This window comes from Petaurus breviceps, unplaced genomic scaffold (genome assembly GCF_028583685.1).
Source record: "Petaurus breviceps papuanus isolate PSGF00001 unplaced genomic scaffold, PetGlider_PUasm1.0 90895, whole genome shotgun sequence".
Taxonomy (NCBI): domain Eukaryota; kingdom Metazoa; phylum Chordata; class Mammalia; order Diprotodontia; family Petauridae; genus Petaurus; species Petaurus breviceps.
In genome coordinates, this window is record NW_027187372.1 from 20,269,374 (window position 1) to 20,294,842 (window position 25,469).

The following is a 25,469-nucleotide window of genomic DNA, read 5'->3' on the forward strand; positions in this document are numbered from 1 at the left end:
ATATTTAATGCTAGTGAGTTTGGGGAGTATGAGATTAAGGAAAAATAAATCAATTTAAAGGTAATTTGAATTCTCAGGAGTAAGTGGGCTGATCATTATTAAAGCTGCTTATCTTGGATTAGTTATATACCCCCAAAAGCATATTGTAGTTATACGAACATCTCAGAGAGATACAGCATGACATTATGGGACAAGTGCTAGACATTGAATATAAAAGAACTGAAATATAATTACTCTCACTGGCTTTTGCATTACTGATCTAATTGTACTCATGGCATTTTAATAAACTCTAATGTTTTGTCTATAAAAATAATTATTTTGTAAATTTTAATCTATAAATGTAAGTTTGGCTTAAAGATTTTGTCAATTTCTTCACAACAGTTAACCTATAATGCTATTTAACAAACTTTTACTTAAAACTAAATTTATTTAGTAGCCTTCACTTGTTATTCTTTGTTCCACAATGGCTCTAAGTTCATCAGTGAAAGTACTCCCAACAACAATATGTATCACTGCCTATCCACGCTTTCTCATTGTCAGTAACATTTGCCCATATTGTCTTCTATGTTCAATAATCATAACTTTACAACTACTTTACTAATTTCACCAAGAAACTTGACAGACTACCTCTTTTGCATTCTTGAAAGTGATTCAACTTTCAAGATTAGTAAAATGGTTAACGAATGCATTAAAAATCCTAGCTGAAAGACATTTTATATTTATATTGGTTAGGCCATCTTTATACTGTCTAGATCTGATTTGCTGGATGCCCAGCTTCTGCCAACAGGTGGTTATCACACATTGTCATATCATCCATGGCCACTGTATCTAATGAATAAAAAATAGTATTTCAAAATGTAGTGTTGCCTCTATTTTAATAAGAATTTGGAAAGACTTTTCATCCATTTTTTTCTATTTGGTTTTATCTAAATAGATATGGGGAAAATCTTTGAGACTTGGATAACTTTACTTTCCCCTTAAAGAGGGGGAAAGTATGTCTATTTAGATAAAACAAAATAGAAAAATGGATGAAAATTCTTTCCAAATACTTATTAAAATATTTCCCCCCTATTAGAATGTAGGCTTCTTGAGGACAAAGAGATACTTGCTCATTTATATTGTTTTCCACAGCACTTGCCGCAATTCCTAACACATAAGAGGCACTTTAATAAATAAATGTTCCACTATTCATTCATTAATTTATTCATTATGTCCTGAATATACACTACAATGAAACTAAAATATTTTCTATTTCTTGTCCACATCAAGCATTGCCCTTATTACAAGTAGGGAGATGTTACTTCCCACATAAGAATTATTTCCCCAATCAAACTCTGCATTTTGGTATTTTACCCTTCTTTCAAAGTCTGCCTTCACATATCACCTCTTTTTTTCATTTTTCAAATGCTTTATTAACTTCTGATTTACATCATTAATTTCTGCCAGATTTTGAGTTGCAAATTTTATCTCCATTTTTCCCCTACCCACTACCTGAAAATAGCACACAGGATATCCCCTCCTCCAATCTGCTCTCTCCCATATGTTCTCCCATACCCCCTTCGACTTTTCCAGTAGTGCATGGTGGATCTCTATGTCCCAGTGCCTGTATATGTTATTTCCCAATTACATGTAAAATAGTATTAGTAATAGTATGTATATATATATATATATATATATGTATCTTTAAACATTTGATTTTAAAACTTTGAATTCCAGATTCATTCCCTTCTTCCCTTGTCACCTACCCTTATAGGGAAGACAAGCAGTTCAGTATAGATTGTACATGTGTAGCTAATGCAAGACATTAACATAGTAGATATATTGTAAAAGACTGACTATATTTCCTTCTTTCCTATCCCACCTCCCATTTGTTCTATTCTCTACTTTGGTCCTGTCACTTTTCAAAAGTGGGTGCTTCCAACCTTCCACCCTCCAGCCTGCCCTCCCTTCCATCATCCCCCCTCTCATCCCCTTCCCCCCTACTCTCCTGTAGGGTGAGATACCCTATTTAGTGTGTATTTCATTCCCTCCCCAAGCCAAATTCAATGAGAATAAGGTTGACCCATTCCCTTTTGCCTTCTTATTCTTCCCCTCCATTGTAACCATTTTCCCTTGCCTCTTTTATATGAGATAGTTTACCCCATTCTGTCGCTCCCCATCTCCTCTCATTATATTCCTCTCTCACTTCTTAATTTCACCTTTTAAGTATCATCCCTTCCAATTAAATTGGTCCTGTACCCTCTATCTATGTATACCTGTAAATATATATACATACATTCACATATGTATTCATATGCCCATATACTCTTTGATATAGACATATATATGTATATATTTATATTCCCTTCAATTATTTTAATTCTGAGAAAAGTTTCATCAGTTACAATTATCATTTTTCCATGTAGGAATGCTAATAGTTCAACTTTGATAAGTTCCTTATGATTTCTTTTCCCTGTTTACCTTCTCATGCTTCTCTTGCTTCTTGGATTTGAATGTCAAATTTTCTATCCAACTCTGGTATTTTTCATCAAGAATGCTTAAAAGTCCTCTTTTCCACGGAATGGCCATATTTCCCCCTGAAACATGATACTCAGTTTTGCTGGGCAGGTCATTCTTGGTTTTAATCCCAGCTCCTTTGACCTCTGGAATATCATATTCCAATCCCTTCGATCCCTCAGTGTAGATGCTGCCAGATCCTGAGTTGTCCTGATTGTGTTTCCACAATAATCAAACTATTTTTTCCTGGCTGCTTGTAATCTCTCCTTGATCTGGGAAGTTTGGAACCTGGCTATAACATTCCTAGGAGTTTTCTTTTTGGGATCTTTTTCAGGAGTTGATGGGTGGATTCTTTCAACCTCTATTTTGCCCTCTGGGTCTAAAACATCAGGGCAGTATTCCTTGAGAATTTCTTGGAGGATGATTTCTAGGTTCTTTCTTTGATCTTGGTTTTCAGGTAGTCCAATAATTTTTAGATTATCTCTCCTGAATCTATTTTCCAGGTCAGTGGTTTTTCCAATGAGGTATTTCACATTGCCTTCTACTCTTTCTTTTGTTTGGATCTGTTTAACAGCATCTTGATTTCTCATAAAGTCATTAGCTTCCATTTGCTCCATTATATTTCTGAAGGAATGATTCTCCTCAGTGAGCTTTTGAGATTCTTTTTCCATCTGGCAAATTCAGCTTTTTAAGGCATTCTTCTCCTCATTGCCTTTTTGAGCCTCTTTTGCCATTTGAGTTAGTGTATTTTTTAAGGTATGATTTTCCTCAGTCAGGCTTTTGACTCTCATTTTGTAATCTTGCTTGGTTCTCATTTCTCTTCCCAATTTTTCCTCCAATTCCCTTATCTGCTTCTTAAGGTCCTCTATGGCCTATAATCAGCTCGTATATTTCTTGGAAGCTTTTGGTACAGGAGTTCTGACTTGGCTGTCTTCCTCCTGTTCCATGCTTTGATCCTTTTTGTCCCCAAAATAGGAGTCTAATGTTGGATTGCTTTGCTTTGTTTGCTTCCTTTGCCTGCTCATTTTGCCACTCAATTACTTGACTTTTGGGCTTTTTGGCACAGTAGGACTCTGCCACCAGAAAGGGGAGCTTTGTTCCAAATGCTGGGGTTTTCTCAGCTGCCATAGGTATTAGTTGGGTGCCCTTTCTGAAGCCTCCACATGCTCTGGCTAGCTGGTCACACACCCCAGGACCTCCACCCTAGACTGCAATCCAGATCCAAGAAGGTTAAAGCAAGAGTGATTACCCCTCAGACTGGTCACTTGGTCTCCCTACACTCTGCAGGCCAGGAGCTCAAGCTGCCACATGGCAGAGGTTGGGGGGGGGGGGCAAAAGCCTATGCACTCCCAACTTTGTGAACCCAAAGTCCACACTGCACTGACCTCTCACTTTGTCCTTAGCATTTATGTGTTGATAATTTTGGACCACCACAGATGCTGGTAATCTGGAGTCCCTCCAGCCGGTAGTTGGTCATGACCACCCTGGGGCTAAAACCTCCATGTGAGCTGGGCTTTCCCAGAGCGCTGCGCTGGCTGATTCCTGCCAGTCTGCGGGGCTGTCCTCAATGGGAGATTAGCTTCTCTGTGTCATTTTGTGGGTTCTGCAGCTCCAAAGTTTGTTCAGAGTCCCCTTTTACATGGATTGGAGGTGGTGAGAGCCAGAGCCATGCAGAGTTCCTGTTTCTACTCCGCCATCTTGACTCCCATGTATCACCTCTTTAAAATTTTCCTTGATTCCTGACACTTGGAAATACTTTTTCATTCCATTACCATTTTATTTCTCCTATGTTCTTAAATGGGAAGCTACATTTCTCAGTGGATAAAGCACTGGGTCTAGATTCAGGAAGAATAATCTTCATGAGTTCAAATTTGGCCTCAGATATTTAGTTGTGTGATCCCAGTCAAGTCACTTAACCCTGTTTGCCTCAGTTTCCTCCTGTGTGAATGAGGTGGAGAAGGAAATGGCAAAACACCCTAGCATCTTTGCCAAGAAAACTCAAAATTTGGTCATGAAGGGTTGGGCACAACTGAACAATGAATAGATTTATATTCTTTTCTCTACTAAAGTTATTGTCTTTTGTATAGTATAGTAGTTATCCCATGTACCTCAAGAGGTCAATGTAAACTCCATGGAGGCAGCAATTGAAAAAGTTATTTAAACATGTTATAGGATGAAGAATTTTTTGAAGAATGAGTGAGTTAGAGAGTAAGTGAATCAATGGATATACATCAGCTCCAAATGATTTCTATTCGTATAGATAATTTGTTTACTTTGCAGAAAAGAAAGTGAAATGTGATATGGGGAAAATCCTTGAGACTTGGATGACTTTACTTTTGGTTTGATAAGGTAGTCAATCTTCCTCTCAGGGTTGTGATGGGAACAAATGTCAAGTTTTGCCATAGCTTTATCTCTATATTAGTAATATACTATGGAAGAACCACCTAATTAGCATGTTCATCATAAAACAATACTTTATTTAGATAAGACCTTGGATCATCCAGAATTTGATTATTTGAATCAAGAAATAAAAGCTTTTTTAGCATAGTCTGACAATAGTCCATGCCAGATGTAGCCATTGTCACTTATCCTCAAGTCACTTGAAAAGATTCTTTTAAATTCTGTGGCTTTGACCTTTCATCTCAAGCTGACAGTTCTTCCCTAATAGTCTTTGATGTCAGAATCTGTCAGCACCTGTAGCAGAAATTGCATTCTGAAGACAAGATTGAATGTTTGTACTTTTTAAAATGCCAGTCATTTTATCATCAAAGCATACAGTTTTCCTTCTTCATTAGGATGGGTATTCCCAGTAAGTTTGACAGGCATTCTGAATATATCCTTAGGGAAAAAAGACATCCAAAAGAGTCAGTAATTGGAAGATATCATGTACAAAGGTCTCTTCATTTTCAGAGCCCAAGTTTTAATAGGCTCTCTCTCTGTGTTTTATAAACTGTTATCATTTCACCAAGAAAAATGATTGCATTTTTTTGGACAGTGAACTGCACCATATAAAATATCTGTGAGATGGGGAGGAAGAGTATGGAGGTTTGGAGGGATGTTAAGGGATGGACATTGTAAAGAAAAATTGGGAGAAATAAGCAACACATTTAGATTTTCTAGTTTATCTTTGTAGCTATTTGAGAGACAACATAGTAAGTAAAAAAAACAATAAACTTAACTTCAAAAGACCTTCATGTGAGTCCTGAAGGTATTGCTTAGTAGCTCGCTATGTAACTTGGCTTTATCAACTAACCTCTCTGTGATAAAAGTGTAATTTACTTGCCTTAAGTAAAAAATAAAATAAAATGCTATCCAACTTCCAGGGAATCAATATATGAAATCACTCTAAATCATGAAGTACTATACAAATTTTGGAAATCATTCACCAACATATTAACTGATGTTTCAGTAAAGAACCATCCTTTACCTTTTTAAGGAATGAGAGTTTACATTGCCTCTCTAAACATTACCACTTAATATACAGAGGCAGATGGCCCTAGATGCAAAGTATTTGTGAAAAGTAGAATGCTTTATCACAATGTTTATTACTTTCAAAAAGGCCAAGAACCATGTTGACAAATTGGCATAGTTAATGAAAACACTACCAAGATGATGATATGAGTACATCGCTTCTCTTTCACTCTGTTTCCCTTAATCTAGAAATCTTCATTACAACAGATGTCTTCAACAATTTAAATTCTGTTTACTTAAATATGAAGTTTCTGTTCCTTTAATTTCCCAGTGCCTAATGAGGTAGTCTTTAACTTATCCCTTTGGGACTCTTTCCATTTTATTTGAACACATAAGAATAAATTGCTTAAAAATAAACTAAAAGTGGAATATTATATATTGTTTTTAATATCTCAACCCTATAATAATTCACAAAATAATAGGACAGACTGTCTTAATTTACTTGGATAGATAATTTTAATAGGTGGAGAGATAATTTTAATTTCATTCAAGTACAAACAAGCCTAGGATAAGATCCTATGTTACTAATATTTTATGTTAAACATGTAATGTGCTCTTTCACAGATGAATGAGATAATCTCTTTTTCTAGTTGAATAAAAAAGGACTAGAAATGAGAGTCATCTTCTGCTCACTGAAAGTATCCTCAGTAAACTTCTGACATGACTTTGATATCCTTTTTGTAGCTTTCTCCATGATGAAAGCCATTTTTTCCCCACATAGTTTGGATATAATGAGTTTTTGTCATGAGGATGTCTATTGTGTTTTTTTTTTTAATTTTGCGGATCAATGTTATTGGGGGGGGGGGGGGTTTGCAGCCAATAATCCTGGGAAACATTCCAGTTCCATTACTCTGCATTTGTTGAGTACTCCAAGATATTATAAGTTTTATATTTTTTAGTATTGGATCTTTCATTTGTCCACTCCTGAAAAATAGTTCACCACTACAGTGTAATTCTAGGCACTGGGGTAAATCTTTTCCATGTGTTCAGTAAGTACTATACTTTTGCAGCATGTAGTAAACACTTCAGTCTCCACATAGTCTCCATTGTTCACTAAAACTACAGTCTGAAATGATAACTTCTGTAGCAATTTCTGGTAGCAGATCTGTTCTGAATCGCCACCATAAATATTTCCATTTCCAGATAAGTATGTATTATGTGGCCATTTGTTCAATACTTCCTTGATAACATATAAGTGTCAGAATACATGTGGACATTGACCATTAGAGAACTTTTAATTCCATTCTTTAATATTATGCAATTAATAGGATTACCCCAGAAACTATCTTTTCATTACATTCACCAAACCCAATGGTGAGTAGCTATTAATAACCTATTATTGCTCTGTGAATTGATGCATGTACATTGAAAAATATTTCTATATGTTTTTCCTCCTTATGTGCCCTGAAAATGTCTATAGTTTTCTTCCTCTTTTAAATAAGGAAATAAAAATCTTTCTAAATCTATGTTGCAGGTGGTTGCTTCATTTTATGGTTCTGAAAGAGAATATTAAGGCAAATATGACGTGTTAATTGCTTTAAACATGTTTTCACTTAGCTTTTAATTTCAGAATGACAGTAATCCCAACATATGGAGAGTTCTTGATATTTTTATGCTCGCTTTGCCTTGTGCAAGGGATACCAATATATGTATAATTATCACCTACATCAAATGATTCAATAGAACCTACAATTTCAAACTTGAAGCATACAGAAATCTTATTTTGCTTGGCATACATTAAGAATTTTACATTCCAAATGATATTTTGATAACAGTAGAGAAAGCTTCTGTGAAATGGGAGATGATTAATGTACTTTTCCATGAAGTCAAATATTTTGATACCATCCATGAACACCAAGATATTAATAACATGATTTGATAATAATAATTGTAATAGCACTTCGGGCAGCTTATTCAGAAATTTCCAAATCAATAATAAATTATCATACAATTGGGATTTTTGACAAATCTTTTTGGATCCTCAAGTGACATTGTTTTCTTATAAAAGTATACACACATGCATGTATGTTATGTTTATATATGTGGACATGTATAATATGAAATATTTTTCATAAAGTACATGATGCAATTGACATGTATTTGGAGGGGTCACTATTTTCTCATCTTTCACTAATAGGCAAAGTTTGTGTTGCATCCTTTGGAGAAAGATTAAATCAGACTCATCTGAGCTAAAACATGTTAGTGTTTTTTCTCATAATTCATGAATTGATGTTAAGAATTTAAGGTTATACTCATGCATCTTTTTTTGTCTCTGTCACTTTCTAGCATTGCAGAAAGGGTAGGTTTTCAGTCACCTCTTTGAACATAGCTATAATGTCATTCTTTATATGAGCTATGTGCAAACTTTCTGTTTTATATTTGATTCAACTTGTTTTTGCTATGTCAGCTATCATAATAGACAATATTGGTGACCATACACTTTCCATACTCTCCTCCTGGGTTTTTTTTCTTCCTCATCCCCCTTTTTTAATTCTCTTCGAATTATAATTGGTGGTGAATTATTATTTGTTCTTTGGGTGGCTTTGACTCCTTGCTTTGTCTCAAACTTCTGAATTTTGCTTTCAATTGCTAACAAAATTGAGAGTTTCTGATATGCCTTTTTTTCTAGAATCTCTCTGTATGTCTTGTTTTTCTTTCCTTTTATTGAGCAATATAACATACAGGTTTGTGTAGCAACTAGATATTGATTTAATTTCCCAATGTCTTTCCACAGACCTTTAACAGCTGTCTCAAATCACTTCTGCCAGAGTAGTTCTTGACATTTGTTCTTAAGCATACTTCTTCATAGCTTGAACTTTGTATATATCATTCTTACTGTGGCAGTGGCTACTGAATCTCTTGCTATGTATAGGTCCTGCAATCTTTTTACATTTTTTGTCAAAATGCTGTTAGAAAATTTATTGATTCATGATGTTTCTTGAATAAAATAACTCTTTTAGAATTAATGGTTTGGGATATAATTTGTCTGCTATTTTTTTTAATTTATAAAACTCAAAAAAAGTCTTTTGAAATTTCATTGTAAGTATGCCCATATTATTTTCAAAACCACTTATATTTCCACTTTTTGTCATCTATTTTGTTAGCAAATGCAATTTTGGAATTTGCATTAAAATCTTATCCAATCTACAGAATTTTCAAATTGTTTCTTTGAAAATTTAACTCCTCAATTTCATTTCATATTCGAACTAATATAGGATTGGGGATGCAATTATTTTCTCTGATTTTCCTGCAGTGATCAGCATTTCCAAAATACTGTTATTTTGGAGTTGAGTCATATTAACAAAGGTAGTATGAAGCCCTTGCTTATAACTGGTTAGATCTGGTTGTAATATTATTATGATATAGGACTGGCAGGGGCAGAAAAGATCTCTTGCAGAAAATTAGACTTGACTTGAGTCATGAAGGAATCCAGGGAAGCTAGGTGGTGAAGAAAAGGAGGAAAAACATTCCAGGCATGGGAAACAGCCAGTGAAAAGGCATGGAGTCAGCTTTTGGAGTGTTGTGTGAAAGGACTAGCAAAAAGAACAGTGCTGCTGTATTGTAGAGAATGGAGAGGGAAGCAAAATGTAAAAATGAAAACAAAAAATCCTGTAAAGATAGGAAGAGTGTCAGTGCTATGCCCCTCTCAAACTATAGAGATTCAGAGATGTTAGTACCTTGCACAGGATCTCATGGTCTAATATTAAGAAGAGGATTTGAACTGAGGTCTTCTGGACTCTAAATTCATTACTTTATCTACTAAATAAGCAAATAGTCTAAAGATTTTCCTGTGTGAGAGAGCCAAGAAAGGGGTAAAAGGTTTGGGTGAAAAGAAGGAAAATGAGAAGATACCCAATCCCAATTCTCATAGCTTGTATTTTCTGCCTAGATCCAGCCCTGTCTGAAATAACTCCTTTGAGAGTTTTTGGTTAAGCTAGTACCATTTCTTTCCTCATACTGCTGCAATTGGCAAAAACTCATAAGTATGGGTCATCTCCCCATCTAAGAAGGCAAAATCTACTGGTTTCATTGCAAGTTAGTGAAAATTATTACATAAAATATTCTACCAACTTTATTGCAGAAACAAACAAAATAGTAATATAATAACAGCTTCATCAAATAACACAGATGTATACTAAGCTAATGTCTCAGGAAATAAGGAGCAAACTAGTAATTAATAAAAATGTATGTTATGGCAAGAGAACAGAATTTCAGTAAATATTATTAATAAGTTTGTTATTTTGGGTCCCATTTATAGATTTTTTTTGGTGTGACAAAAATTGTGTTGTTATTCTTTCTAAAAATTTGCTGGACATAAGCCTGTGTACAAATGCCACACATCTATTGATCTCAACCATGGTGTCTCTTGTGTATGAGTGGAAGTTTGTCAAATTCCAAATAAAAGCAGAACAAAGGAAAATGTCTGTTTTAATAGGCAAACCAAAGCTAGTTACTGATTCAGGAGCCATTTCAGCATCAGATGCCTGTGTGCATTGAGAACAACAAGCAATTAGAGTTAAGGTCAAAAACTGATATCAAATTAGGAGAAATAATAGAAGGTGTTATATGCAGTAAGAATAGCTAAACGCAATCCATTGAAAATGTTATTTTAATTTTAAAATAACTATTTCAAATTGTCAACTCTGAAAAAATAGGAAGATTGACTGGGCTTGACCAAATGGTATGTAGAATAAGTGTGTACTAAAAAGAAACATATTTTTGTTCTCTCTGAGACTAAAACCAAACTTTAAAAAAATCATGTTTTCTTTTATACTACCTTATTAAATTACTATTGGTAATAAATAGCTAGTATTTTTATAAAACCTTAATAGTTGCTGAGTGTTTTACATTTGTTATTTCATTTGACCCTTCTAACAATCGTGGGAGATGCCCATTTTACAAATGAGGAAATTTAGATTGAGAGAGGTTAATGACTTGCCCATGGTTACACAGCTAGCAAGTATGTGAAACATAACTTGAATTTGGGTCTCCTGACTCCAAGTCCAACATTCCATTCCCTGAACTACCTATCTGCTAATAATTAAACACAACAACTTCAGAAAGATTAATATTTCAAGAGAACTAAAGGGCCATAGAGAGAAACAAGGTAAGTCTAAGTAGGATGAAAAATCTGATCTATGATTAATAACTTGTAAGTTACCATCATGGAGATGTAGGGTTGGAGGAAAAGCAGGAGACAAATAATCTGGAAAGAATAAGGAATATCCTGAAGGCAACAGAGGTAGCCATGAAATTGAAAAGAGAAAGTGAGGGAGTGGGTCTTTCATGGGTATTCTATGAAGAATTTATGGAAAGATATGAAGAAGAATTGGCCAAGATGAAAAAAGTAGAGATAGGTACTACTGTACTACTGCATACTACATAGTACATAGATAGATCTGTACTGCTCATTTATGATATCATAGATTCATCAAATTTTCTAAGTGATGCATTCATACAAATATATGTACATAAGTGATGAAGTCTGAATTAAAGCAAAAAGGAAATATTTCATTATCATGATTCATCTACCATGCCCTGTACTGATCTTCTAGTGAGTCAATAAAATATTCTCAAGTTCCTTCTTTTTTGCAGTGTGGGGGGACACAATGATAAATTATCCTCGAATTATCTCAGGAAAATTGTAACAAGGGTTATCTAAAACTGAGACCACAATATTTGGTCACCCTGATTTGCCATTCTCCTTATCTTACTCCAGTTACAAAAGTATTGGTACTAGATCTCAAACACATAAATCAAAAATTTAGAAGAATTCTGATGAACTACACTGAGCAAATTTAATATTGCCATTCTGGTCAATTCAGGGGCTACAGAAACATTTTGTAACCCAATGCTTCAAACTCAGTGGTTTGGATTTGTGTAGTGAATGTTTATACACATGAACGGGCAGAGCTATATTTAAGATGTCATAACCTTTCCAAAATTCCATACCTCTTGAACTGAGACAATTTTTTAAAAAAGATTAATTCTACTTGAAGCCTTCTTAAATTATTTGATTTACTTGCAGTTCCCTGAACAGTTCCCAATTAGAAGGTAAAAAAGTCAGGTACATGATATATATTTTTAAATGTCATACCATATCCCACTGTAGTGAGACCCAGGTGCTTCATTCTGTTTTTCACCAGTTCAGCAAGCTCCTGTCTTTCTGATCTCCTATACAGGTTCAGTCGCTGTTGGCTTATTTTTTCAGCTGTTTTACCAGAGTGCTTTGGAACTTTTCTACTGAGCCGACGTGCCCACTGCATGCTCTTTCGCCTCAGCAATGGGTGGTCTGATTGGTCGCTAGATGTTGAATTGCGGTGGTTGTTACGATGGTGACTTTGCTCTTTGGTATCTTTGGTGTCTTCCCAGTCTTCTACACTGATTGATATTTGTGACTATAAAAGGAAATTAATGTTAACAATTAGATCCTTTGAAATACAGATTTTTAGAAAATATAATCATAGCCTTTATTTGAGATAATACTGAACACTTGGATCCTGGCACAGTTACACAGGAATAATGAGAACATCTACTCAAAGAGCAAAAAAAAACCATAATTAATACTTCGTACTATTCTGTTACTAAAAATGTTTTTGGAAGCAAAGATTGTAAACCTTCTGTTACATGAGCCAAATGAAATAGCTTTGCTCATTGAAAGAGAAAGTTTGGTCTTCTTTAAAGGTTTTCATTGCTAAACTGTATTGGTGCCTCATGATGATAAAATTACATGGCTAAATTACAGAATGGGCATTTGAAACAAAGAAATATGAGGCATTTCATTTCTGAATTAAATTACCTAGTAATAGATTTAATTAAGCATGCTATTAATATTTCTTGCTGATTCTTTAAATGACTAATAAAATGAACTATTAGTGGGATGGAAATTTTAGGTAAAAAACACAAATATGCTTTTTGTATATTTAAAAGACAGAATGTATATTTTTACCTATAGAGTATATTTATTTTCACAAATTGCCCCTCCCAATAGTGATCTTTAGCACACATTCATTATTTATCAAGTGATATGGTTTTTGTTTGTTTATTTGTTGTTATAGTGTCTTCTCTTTCTTACATATCAGAGAGCAATATTGTTAGGCCTTTTGAAAACAATAACTTCCAATGTTTCATGAAAATATATTGTTGTGGGAGCAGCTAGGTGGTGCAGTGAATAGAGCACCAGCCCTGGAGTCAAGAGGATCTGAGTTCAAATCTGGCCTCAGACACTTGATACTCTTACTAGCCATGTGACTTTGGGCATGTCTCTTAACCCCAGCTGCCCTTCCTCCCCCTCCAAGAAAATATATTGCTGTGGTTTCATGGTGTGATGTGGTGGAACTGTCTCAAATAATTCAGTCAGACCATGTCTTATCCTAGTATAGACATTTATTGAGATTGATGTCTCCCATGAAACTGGCTAAGTTCCAAGAGGAACCAGGAACTTCGAAGAAAGCAAGACAGATATTTATAGTGTAAAGATGTAATTACATAACAGAAATTATGAATATTAAGAAGGCAGGAATGGTTTGTTAAGGGATTAGGTAATAGGGGAGGGGGTCCCAACCACTGTGGAACTGTGAATGCACAATGCATACAGAAAAACGCATCTGGGGGTAAGTATGTTTGCTAACAATATTATAATAAGCCTCTCTACATTACAACTTCACCTAAAGGGCAGCTTTTGCTATTACTGCACAGGTCACTACTTAGGAGAAATCCCTTCTGTTGTTTTGGGGTCCACATACTGCCTGGGCATCCTAGTGGTATTGCTTTCTGATTGGCTAAGTATTGTGGTTCTGTCTGAGATGAGATGGATATGGTTGTGGTTGAGTGCATGGACCCACCTGCTATTTCTGTGGTAAATATGAGGAATGGGTATGGGGGCAGTAGCTAACTAGAGGCAGTGGCAGGGATCCCATCACATAGACACACCTGCTGTTCTGTGAGAAATATGAATTCATGGACATACCTGCTGTTCTAGTAAGCACTGAAACATATATGAAGAAGTTAGGATATTGAGTTGGGGTGGGAGTAGGGTGAATGACTAGATGGGCACAGTGGGCCTGTTGTTCAGTGGGGCCCTTAAAGGAAGTTAGAATATTGGGGTTAGTGGCTGCTTTATTAGGATTCCATCAGTATGATGAAATTTCATAAAATGAATAAATATTCAATTTAAAAAATTAAATACAGTTAAAGCTCAAAGAAGGGAAAATAATTAAAATAGCAGTTCATTTGGTTGGTATAAACTTTTATTACAAAATTTAATTATTTCTTTAATAGCCTATCACCTGACTACATGCAACTACATAAAAGCTGCTTTCATTCACAAATGCCACATTTCATATTAGGAAAATAAAATCAACAAAAGTTTTAACGAGTTAATACTCTAACCAAAGCACTGTGAGGAAATCATGGTTAAAAGGGTGTCCAGAAGGAACATAAACAATTAAAGGATCTTGTGGAGGTAGATTATATTTGTAATCATTCAAGTATGTGACTCTCTAGTCCTGAAGTCCCACAAACACACAAAGGGGCAATGCCTTGGGTGTATGATGGAATGAGCACTGAGAGATGGGTGCCCTCATCAAGAGCCTAGATCTACTGGCTATCTGCTCTTATATCTGATTCTTGTTGCTAGGTGCATTTGTAAAGGAAAAGGAGGATTTAAGGGCGGTTAATCCACTGGGGGCCTGGACTATGATCCTTCTCCTACTCCCCACAGCCCCAATTGATTTGGAAATGTTAGATAAGAGAGATTAGGGAATCAGGTCAGATCAAGTCTAAATTCCCTAAAATCAAAGTTAGATAAAGAATAAGGTTAGATAAAGATTAGATTAGATAAATTTTGCTAAATTAAGAGTTTGGATCAATTCCTAATATTTAATATAATTTACCAACCTAGTTACTGTGTACATAGTATCCAATAGTAACTTCCCCGTACATAGGTGTCAATCAGTAATCAAACATGGAATGATGTCTGTTATGGCCTAGCAATAAACCAGTCCTCACAGGTGTGCGCGCGCATGCGCGCACACACACACACGCACACACATATTAAATTAGCTTTCAGAGGGGAAGCTAGGTGGTGCAGTGAATAGAGCACCAGTCCCGAAATCAGGAGGACCTTAGTTCAAATCCAGCCTGACACTTAACACACATACACACATACACACACACACACAAAAACTAGCCGTGTGACCTTGGGCAAGTCACTTAACCCCAATTGCCCTCCCTTTCCCCCCTCCTAAAAGCAAAAAAAAAAAAAATATATATATATATATACATATATATATATATATATACCTTTCAGATAGTATACAACTTAGAATTATAGATCATTTGCTCTGGGGTTTTCCAAATTATAGATATTAAGAGGATATTATTACAAAATAGTGTATGTTGATATGCATATTTTGTGATACTAATTTAACTATGATCAGAAAAATTCTTTGTTTTGGTCCAGACCTGTGATTTCATCCGTGTTGGGAGCTACCACCAAAAGTAATCAACCACTACTTTTCTATGCTTTAAAACACTTTAACATAATCCCTTATTTTCTCCTCTGTTCTAGTTTCTTATGAAGAGGCATCTATTCTCCCCCAAATCAAAAGCTCAATCCTTCCCTTCCTATCATCTCCAGGATATTACCTCCATGGTCATCCCCAAGCCCCTTGTTAACATTTAGTTTTTTTCCTATCTACTGCTTCCTCCCCTGTTACAGTGTAAGTATGCCTACCTCCCCTTTTTGGAAAAACAAAACATGATAAAACCCACACTAGACCCCAACATCCTAACAATCTATCGTTCCATAAGTCAGACCCTTTTATATCCATGTCATCTGCTCTCACTCACTTCTCAAACTTGTGTAATTGGGCTACTGACTATATAGCTCCACTAAGATTACCTTCTCAAAAGTTATCAATTATCTCTTAGCTTCCAAATCTGATGGTCATTTCTCAGTCATTATCCTTCTCAACTCCTTAACCTCTCTGCAACACCTGACACTTGAGAATAATTGCCTTCTCACACTGTAAGTTCACATCACTCCTGTGGCCCCTACCTTTGATGGGTTAGTTCCTCCAAAAAGCTTTATTTTAAGGAAAGAATTCAGATCAGCCACTTCATGATTCCTCTCCAGTATCTACTACAGACTTTCCTTCATACTCCCACAGGGGTGGCTCCCCACCTCAACTTTTTAACTTCTTTTTATGTTTTTACTTCCTTTGTTAGCATGTGAGTTCCCTGGAGTAAGAATTGTCATTTTTTTTCTTTTTGCATTTTTATCCTTAAAATGTAGCACAGTGCCTGACATATAATGGATATTTAACTGATGTTTTTTGACTTGACAACCAATTTTTCCTTTTATAGATATTCTTTCCTCACTGGGTTTTCATGATATTGTTTACTCTTGTTTCTCTTCCTACATGTCCAACTACTCCCTTTCAATCTCCTTTGCTTCTTTATTTTCAATACCATGACCACTTACTGTGGTTATACCTCAAGGCTCTAAAGCCCTATTCTATTATCTCTACAATTATTTTCTCAGTGACTTGATAAATTCCCATTGAGAAATGATCAGGGTCTGAATTTGGATGGAAGTCCTGTAAGGAAAGAAAAGAGGGTGATGTGAAATATGTTGTGTAGGAAAAAGCAGTAAGATAAGATTTTCTTTGATAGATCTATGTATATAGATCTATAGCCATAGAAATGCCCATAGATTCTACCTACAAGGACTTCCAACATCATAACCATGACATTTATACTTTTTTTCTTTTAGATTTTAATGTGGATCTTTTGAAATTTGGCCTGCTTCAGCCATCCTCAGAAGAGTTACCTAGACACCAAGAGTATAAAGTTAATAGAAAAAGTACAAGTTTATCTGTGGTTTAACTTGCAAATTTATTATTGCTGCATTTTTCCCTCCATAAAGTCAACTCAATAGTTAAAAAAAAATCTATCTATCCCTGATCACTTTAACGATGTCAATAGCCTTGTAATTGATCATCCTGCTTCAGCTTTCCCTTTTCTACTCCTTTCTCTACACAGCTACCAAAGTGAATTTCCTAAAGTGCAGGACTGACTGTGCTACTCCCTTATTCAATACACTCCATGTTTCCCTATTGCCTTTAGGTTTAAATAGAAGTCCACTCCTCTTAGTATTTATAGGCCTCCAAAACTTAGACCCAACCTATCTTTACAACTTCATTAAATATCACTCCTCTTCCTACATTCTACTGTTTGGTTACACTATCCTATTTGATTCTCACACATCATTTATAAGATATTTCATATCTGTGTCTTTGCATAGGTTGTCCATCATGCCCAAATTCCATTTCTATCTCACATCTTCATCTTAGAAACCTTCATTTCCTGAAGAACCCTGTTCAAGTAATACCTTCTACATGAAGTCTTTCATGGTACCTTCAACTTACAGGATTCTGTCTGCGAAAATTTTGCCTTGTATTTAGTGTGTGACTCACATATACATACATATGTATCTCCTTGTATATTTACATTTGTTTATTAAGGTATATGCTGTCTTCCCCCCAAAATGTAAGCTCTTTCAGTAAAGGAACTCTTTCACTTTTGTGTTTATATCTAGCACTGTACCTAATATATAGTATACACTTAATAAATTTGTTTGATTAATGAACAAATGGATTATCCACTCTCACACTGGATCTCTATTTACCACATCAATCTAACTCTCTAATCAGGATTATTTTGAACACTTCCTACTTGTAAGGAAGTAGAATACATAAATGATCTAAAACAGAATTTAAGTTACCTGAATTACATTAATTACTAAGCAATTCCTTGTGTCAATCTATAACACAAATTATAATTTAAATAACCATATAAAATTTACATATTTCAAAATGCTTCATTATTTCACATAAAATGATTTTATTTTCAACTTGCATTTCCTCAGGAGAAAGTATCATTTACTGTATTGGCTAAAATAATTTGCCTTCAAAAATAATCAGCAACCCTAATATGAGAAGTTTTTAAAGGAAAATATTAGATACAAAGTTAAGAGGTAATACAAATTCTCAACTTGTTATGCAAGTCACAAGGGAAAAGGCTGACTGGGACCAACAGAGAAATTCAATTCTACTATTGTAGAATGTATATTGAAAGCATATATATGTATGTATGTATGTATGTATTTGTAAATGTACAAAGACAGAAAAAAGCCTATATATGTTTATGTATGTATGTATATGTTCAGATATTCAATGTTCCATAATACAAAGTTTCATTTGTCTGTCTCTGTCTCCCCATCTACAGTTGACTATCAAACATACAACTATAACATAGTAGACCATCCTCAAGAAATATCAATATTTAAACTCTTGTTCTTCCTGCCCCTTTCTGCTTCCTACATACAGATTCAAAGTAAAAAATAATGGATTACATCAAAATGGCAAAAAGGCTAACCAAAGCCTTTTAAGTTATATATTATAGGGTCAATCCAAACACAGCTATATGCCCTTCTTGCTAGATCACTGAGCTCCTTCACAGCAGGGTGCAAACACACACACAAATTATAGCAATAAATCAATATTTCAAGGATTTAAGATTTCATCAACATAGTTACTCTCTCCACTAACACAGGTTACAACAGAATAGACAGTTTTCAAGTTTTTGAGAAGGAAAATTCCATCACTATGCATCGAACCTGGCAATAAGCTTTTCCAAATTTAGTTAGATTCATCCTTTAAATAACAGGAGTACAATAGATTACTGGGGCAGCTAGGTGGTACAGTAGATAAAGTGATGCACCAAGAGTGAGGAAGACTCATCTTCTTGAGTTCAAATCTGGTCTCAGACACTTATTAGCAGTGTGACCCTGGGCAAGTCACTTTATCCTACTTGTCTCAATTTCCTCACCTGTAAAATGAGGATAATAATAGTACCCCATCTTCCCAGATTCTTATGAGAATAAAGTAAAATGATTTTGTAAATTGCTTTGCAAACATTTGCAAAACACATAATGTGTGCTTTTTTGGAAAAAAAAATTTATTGCCTATTATATACCAGGCACTATAACAGGCATTATGGATACAAATAGAAAAGTGAGATAGTATTTGCCCTAAGAGACCTTGCACTCTACTATATGGGGAGAGGGAGAGATATAATGCATATTTGAAAATCATAGGAGCTTGGTTCAACAATCATAGGAATTGAGAATGAAAACATAGGGAGATGGATTATGCTGCTCTTTGTAATAGCAATGGAGATAAGAATTTGATTATTATTCCCCAACTCAATAGTGAAATAGGAGATGGAAAGGGGAGAGTCTACTATGTGTAGTAGACATGGCAGAAGACAAAGTCTTTATACGAGTTAGGCCCTAGTGTCCTAGTAGAGGGCTCCATAGAATGTAGCAAGATCTAGCAGTCTGGGATTGTCTAACTTTCAATGATAGATAAAATTCATAGCTGAGCATACTATCTCTGCAGGGTTGGGGCAGGTCAAAGTTTATGGAAGTCTAGGTTATCTGGATCATCATTCCTAATACAAACAGAATGAGATGGCAAGATGCCTACAGTGCCTAGGCTTTGCTGTCTTGTTCAAAAAATTCTTTAGGCAAATATCTACACACTTTGTATTTTATACTCTCCTAGCACTTTGTATTTATTTTTCACTAATAAAAGTTTTTTTTTCTAGAAACTGAGATTTATTTCTTCAATATTGGTAGCTCCCAGTGAGTTCCCTTCTATCATTGTAGATAGGCACTTGCTCTGCAATTTATAGTCTTTATGAATTGCCTGGAAATCTAAGAGGCAAAGTTACATGCCATGGTTCACACAGGAAAACACAGGGCTTTAATCCAACTCATGTTATCTCCAAGGCCAGCTCTTTATTCACTATGCAAAATCCCATCTTGCACCAAAGAAGTATCAAATAGTACTATAATTCCACTCTTTTCACAATGCTTTACCTCTGCCTTCATTACTTTAACTCCTTATTAGCTTACTATGTTTAAAAACTATCTTAAAGGAGCCAAAACTTCAGGACAACCTTAGATATGAGAGCAACTATTTTTATTCCAAAAACAACTCTACAAATTCATGTATTTCACATGTTGCTTCCTTGATGATCTATGTTCATGAATGCCAGTTTGTAAAATATGTTAGATGATGTTTTCCATACTTTGAAAAAAATTGGTCATTTTCCCAGGGAGGAAAAAAAAACTACAACCAAATTACTCTTTTGATTCAATTTTATCTCAATTTTTCATCAAGTAACTATTCGTGTTATATATATATTTGGCAATCTGTGAAACACTGGGGTATTTTAAAAATAAATCACTTAAACCAGTCATTTGGAAGTCTGTTTTTGTATTATGGATATACGAATCCTTTAAGAATAGTTTTATGTACTTTTTAACAGATTTAGTAGGTGCTATCTGATTTCTTATTTAATATATTAAAAATATCACTGAGGGGAATAAAAGAGATAGATGATGACTGTCAAGATGAGGTAATTTCAAAGAGTAAAGAAAGGAAACACTTACTATTTGCCCCCTAATGATATGTCAAAGCTTCCCCAAAGAATTTTGGAAAATGTAAAGTCCAGTGACTGCACAAACTATTACCATGCTACTTTAAGAGGTCATATGAGTTTAAGTTCATGCATCACCATCTCTAAAAATCACTCCATTCAGACTAAAAAAAGCTACTTGATTTTCAGAGATTTCCATACAGGAGATTCCACAACTTTCCTCAATGACTCAATTATCTACTCCATCACTTGTTTAAGTATAAAGTATGGAATCTTGGTGAACATTGCTTAGAAATTCTATTCATTTATTTCTTTAAATCATAAAGATAGCAGGATATTGGTAGATCATCAGGTCCAGCTTCATAATATATCACTGTCCAGAACAAGTTCCTTCCTTAAAAAGTCCCAAGGAAGATGACAACTCCCCCCTCACCCCCTACACAATTTATTCTAATGTTTGGATAATCTTGAAGCATTAGAAATTGGAAGCATAATAAACTTGGAAGATTTAATTTTACGTTTTAGTTTTATCATCTGCTTCAATAAAGTAATTTTACTTCACCAGGTATCAGACAGATGGCAATAAGACTAATAATGAAAGGAGAGAAAAGTACAATGGATAGAGACTTGCACTGAATCAAGAAGGTTCAAATCCTTCTGACACATACTTTCTATCTGACCCTAATCAAACATTTTAAAATCTTACAGCCTTAAATCAGCTCTTTATTTAAAACAGCAGATTGCAGAGAAGTTTAGGATCTGTATTATCAATGGAATATCCTCATTTGGATTTCCTCAGGTCCTTTCTTTCAAAGGAAAGAAGAAGCACTAAGGGAATCAGGAAAGATTCTGGTAAAGGATAACCCATAGCTAAGCCTTGAATGAAGCCAAAGCTTCAAAGAGTTAGAGGCGAAGGAGTATATTCTAAGCATGGAGTACTGACTGGGCAAAAAGCAAAGAGTAGGCATATAGAATGATGAGTTTGGGCAAAAGAAAATAGATCAATTAGGTTGAAATATAGAAGTAAATTGTGTGAAATAAGTCTGGAAAGTATACTCGATCCAGATGGTCAAGATAAGGAGTTTTTATTGCATCCTAGAGGAAAATTGGAGCCATTAAGGTTTCCTGAACAGGGGAGTGACATGGTCAGACCTATGGTTTGGATTAATAATTACTTGGAGGATATATGCTTATTGTATTGGAGAGGAAACTGGAAGTCCAGTTGAGATGTTTGAATAAGGTTCAAGTGATGAAGGCCTGAACTATAACAGTGACCATCTGACTGTGAAAAGGGAATGCATGTAAAATATATCTTGGAGATAGAATTAAGGAACATTAAATACTAGAGTCTAAGGGAAAGGGAAGAACTGAAGATGACTCCAAATTTATAAACTGGTGTGGCTAAAAGGATGATGTGACCTAGAACAAAAATAAGGAAGCTTGGAGGGCAGATATATTTGACTGAGTTTGATTTTTTTTTTTTGCTTTGTTTTGATTTATTTTTTAAGTTCTGTTTTGGACATGTTGAGTTTGAGGTGTATATTTAGGTGGAGTTGCCTGATAGCTATTGATGATGGTATGGAATTTAGGGAAGAGATTAGGACTGGATTTATAAATCCTGGAGTCACAAAATTAGAGATAATCTAGCCATTAGGAACCAATGAAATCCCACAGAGGGTACGTAAATAGAAAGACAAATGCTGTAAAAATGTTTCAGAGTACAATCATGCACAGGGTTTCGGATATGGATGCAGCAAATGGAAATGGATGCAGCAAATTAGACAGAAGATACAAACAGGAGATTTAGGAGACAATATCCAGGGGGAAGAGATGTTCAACAGATAAAAATACTATTGAGAAGTAAGGAAGAATGAGAATTAAGGAAAGATAATTAAAATTTAACAATAAAGACATATTAAGTCTTGAAGTCAGAAGTCAGATTGCAAGAGTTTGAGAAGTGGGAGAAGACAAAATGAAAGCAATAAATGTAGTATGCCAACAAGACAAAGACATCATGATAAACACCAAGAGCCAAGACTAATTTGCCAATCTTATATATTTAATAGAAGAGGGAATTTAATTACATATAACATAAGTCTCACTGATTTTATAGGAAATGGTCTGAATTCTATATCCTAAAGTTTTGTTTTGGTTTTTTTAAGTAGTGAGATATGTGTGTGTGTGTTTCACCAATTCCATAAAAACTTAAGGGCTTGTGTTCAATTGAGAGAAAAGAAGTATAATTATTTATCTGATATGGTTCCTAAAAGAGGACATTGTAGAGAAGAAAGTCAATTAAAATGAGTAAAAAACAAGAATACACAACGTGCTTAGGAAATAAAAGTAAATAATATGTAAAATAGCAATAATTATATTTTATACTTATTTTTTCAATTCTCATTCCAAGTAAATAAATTTGCAAAAATTCATCTATTTTACATCTGAAGCTATTGAAAAGGCTGAATAAAAATGTTATTCAAAGACATATAACATGATTAAACTTAGAAAAAATGTATCATGCAGACACATCTACATATGAAGACACACACACCTCCATACAAAGTTCAGGTATGAATTTTCCATGTCAATTTAATCCAAAGCTTCCTTTGCCCTATTCATATTAGTGTTTTTTTTAAATAATATATGAAGTGTTACTTCCTAAAGAAAGTCGACTAATCAAATTGATTAAAAATTAATGATTCTCTATGTCTGGCATTACTGTTGGTTGTATTTTTTTCAGGAAACTTGATGTAATCATATATCATATGTCCACCCCAATATATCTATATCATTAATTTATATACATATACGAATGCTAAATATGTATATTGTCATATAAATACACATCATTAAAGCTCATCAATATAGATATTATGCAAGTATTTTATTAAATGGATATAAACTTTAGAAATATTAATTTGATATTTGTTTAAAGAGCTATTTGTCGAAGATGTTATCCAACCTGTATCGTTCAATACATAACAGACTAATTTATAATGTCTGATTCAACAGAGTCAAAAGTCTGACTACTGAGTCAAACATCCTGAAGCACCTAATGTAGATGGAAGTTAGAGAGAAATTATAAAAACTCCTGCTCACAAATATCATCATATTCTGCAATCTTTAAATTATAACTTCTTCTATGTGCTTACACATAATCGTTCACTAATCAAGGTCTATGTCAAATATAAAGCAGATAATTTGTAACAAAGGAACATAGAGTCTCTATGTTTAATTAGCAATTTAAATTTAATTAGTAAAAGGAATTATCCTATTGTTGTATAATAAGGGTTTTTCCTTGCCCAGGATCACACAGCTACTAAGTGTCTGAAATTGGATTTGAACTCACAGGTTTGAGTTTTCCTGATTCCAAGTCCTGTGATCTATTCATTGTACCATCTAGCTGTGCAAAAATTCTTTAGACAAAAATAATGATAGTTTTTGGAACTTTTAAAGTTTCCCACATCTAAAAATATAAAAAAGACAATTTAATATATATGCATATTCATATATATGAATATATTATGCACACACATATACACACAAATGCACACACATATACATATAAGCACAAATGTATATGTGTGACATACAAAATGTATTTTGAATATAGTTTCAATTTTTGTTAATTTTCAGTTTATGTGACTTTTTGGGGGTGAAATTCCTATAGGAATATCCAATCTTTGAGGGGGCAAATATAACTAAATTGGGAGATCAAGCTGTAAGTATCTTACCTTAATTGAACGGTCCTAGCCTACAAATTCTAATAGATGTCGATTTTAATCTTTTACATACTATTTAAGTTTGGGCTTTCTTTCATTAAACCAGTGGTGGTGAAAAGGAGACAATCAACATATACTTACTTGTGATGCAGTTTCTCGAGACTGACCCAAAGTGGAAAAGAAAGAAAGAAAACAAAATAGATTTTAAGGAATGACTGAACAGATATACACATGGACCAGCCAGAGGCAATAAAAACATTTTACACACATACAAACAGACATGATCCAAATTTACATATTTACCAAATGACAATGTACCAAAATTGGATAAACTATCATTTGAAAAAAAGTTATGAGTTGTTTATATTACATGAGTTGTTTATATTAAGTTGTTTGTTTTTCCAGAATTGTCAATGACTGATTTGGGAAAGAGGGTATTGAGAAAGTTGGAGAAAAAAATGACCATAGTAGATGGGGATAAAATTATCGTATAGTATATTAGGTTTATTTGTTAGCCAATGCCTTTAAATTCAGTACTTCTACTTCTTCTTAAATATAGATGAAGAGTTAAAATTATGTGTATGGATGTGTGTATATTTATATATGTATGTATATGTATGCTTATATGATATACGTACAAAATATATATTGTAAAATTGATACCCTATTGCATTTTATATTATTTATTAAGAATTTTATGCAATCACTGTTTATCTGTTATTTAATTTGATTGTATAGGCCTCAGTGGTAGAATTTGTAAGCAGTGAGCTTTTGCTGACTATGGAGAGATGTGAGTCAATCTGGTGACAAAATGTTTGCCCATGATGAGTCTTTTCAGAGGATACTGACCAATTCTGTGTTTACCCTATTGCCAGGGAATCTGGAGATCCCTTCTTGCAAGTAAATACGAAGAAGCAAAATGTAAGCCTACACTTCATCTTTCTTATAGATCAATCACATCTTAGTTTAGTTTGCATCACTGGACCTTAAGTAAGTAACTGTATCAAAGGCTGCTCTATCAAATGGGTCTTTGGTTACTGAGGAATCACTGACCTCTTTTTATTAGCAATTGCTAGCCTTGCTAATCAATTGATCGTTCTCAGAACTTTGTGCCTTAGTTTCTCTTTATCATAGATCTTTATTTTGACTATATATATATATATATATATATATATATACACACACACACATACACTTACACACATATACATACACATATAAACATACATACATGTGTATATATTTGTATATATACACATACACACATAT

The 25,469-nt window shown here is 34.2% G+C and overlaps 1 protein-coding gene across 1 annotated transcript in view; it reads right to left on the reverse strand.

Moving 5' to 3' along the window:
* KCNT2 (potassium sodium-activated channel subfamily T member 2) overlaps positions 1 to 25,469 on the reverse strand; it is a 550,024-nt gene that overhangs the window by 14,659 nt on the left and 509,896 nt on the right. The window contains exon 26 of the mRNA XM_069074469.1: positions 12,065 to 12,365. Coding sequence (XP_068930570.1) covers positions 12,065 to 12,365 — 301 coding nt within the window. The remainder of the gene's footprint in view (positions 1 to 12,064; positions 12,366 to 25,469) is intronic.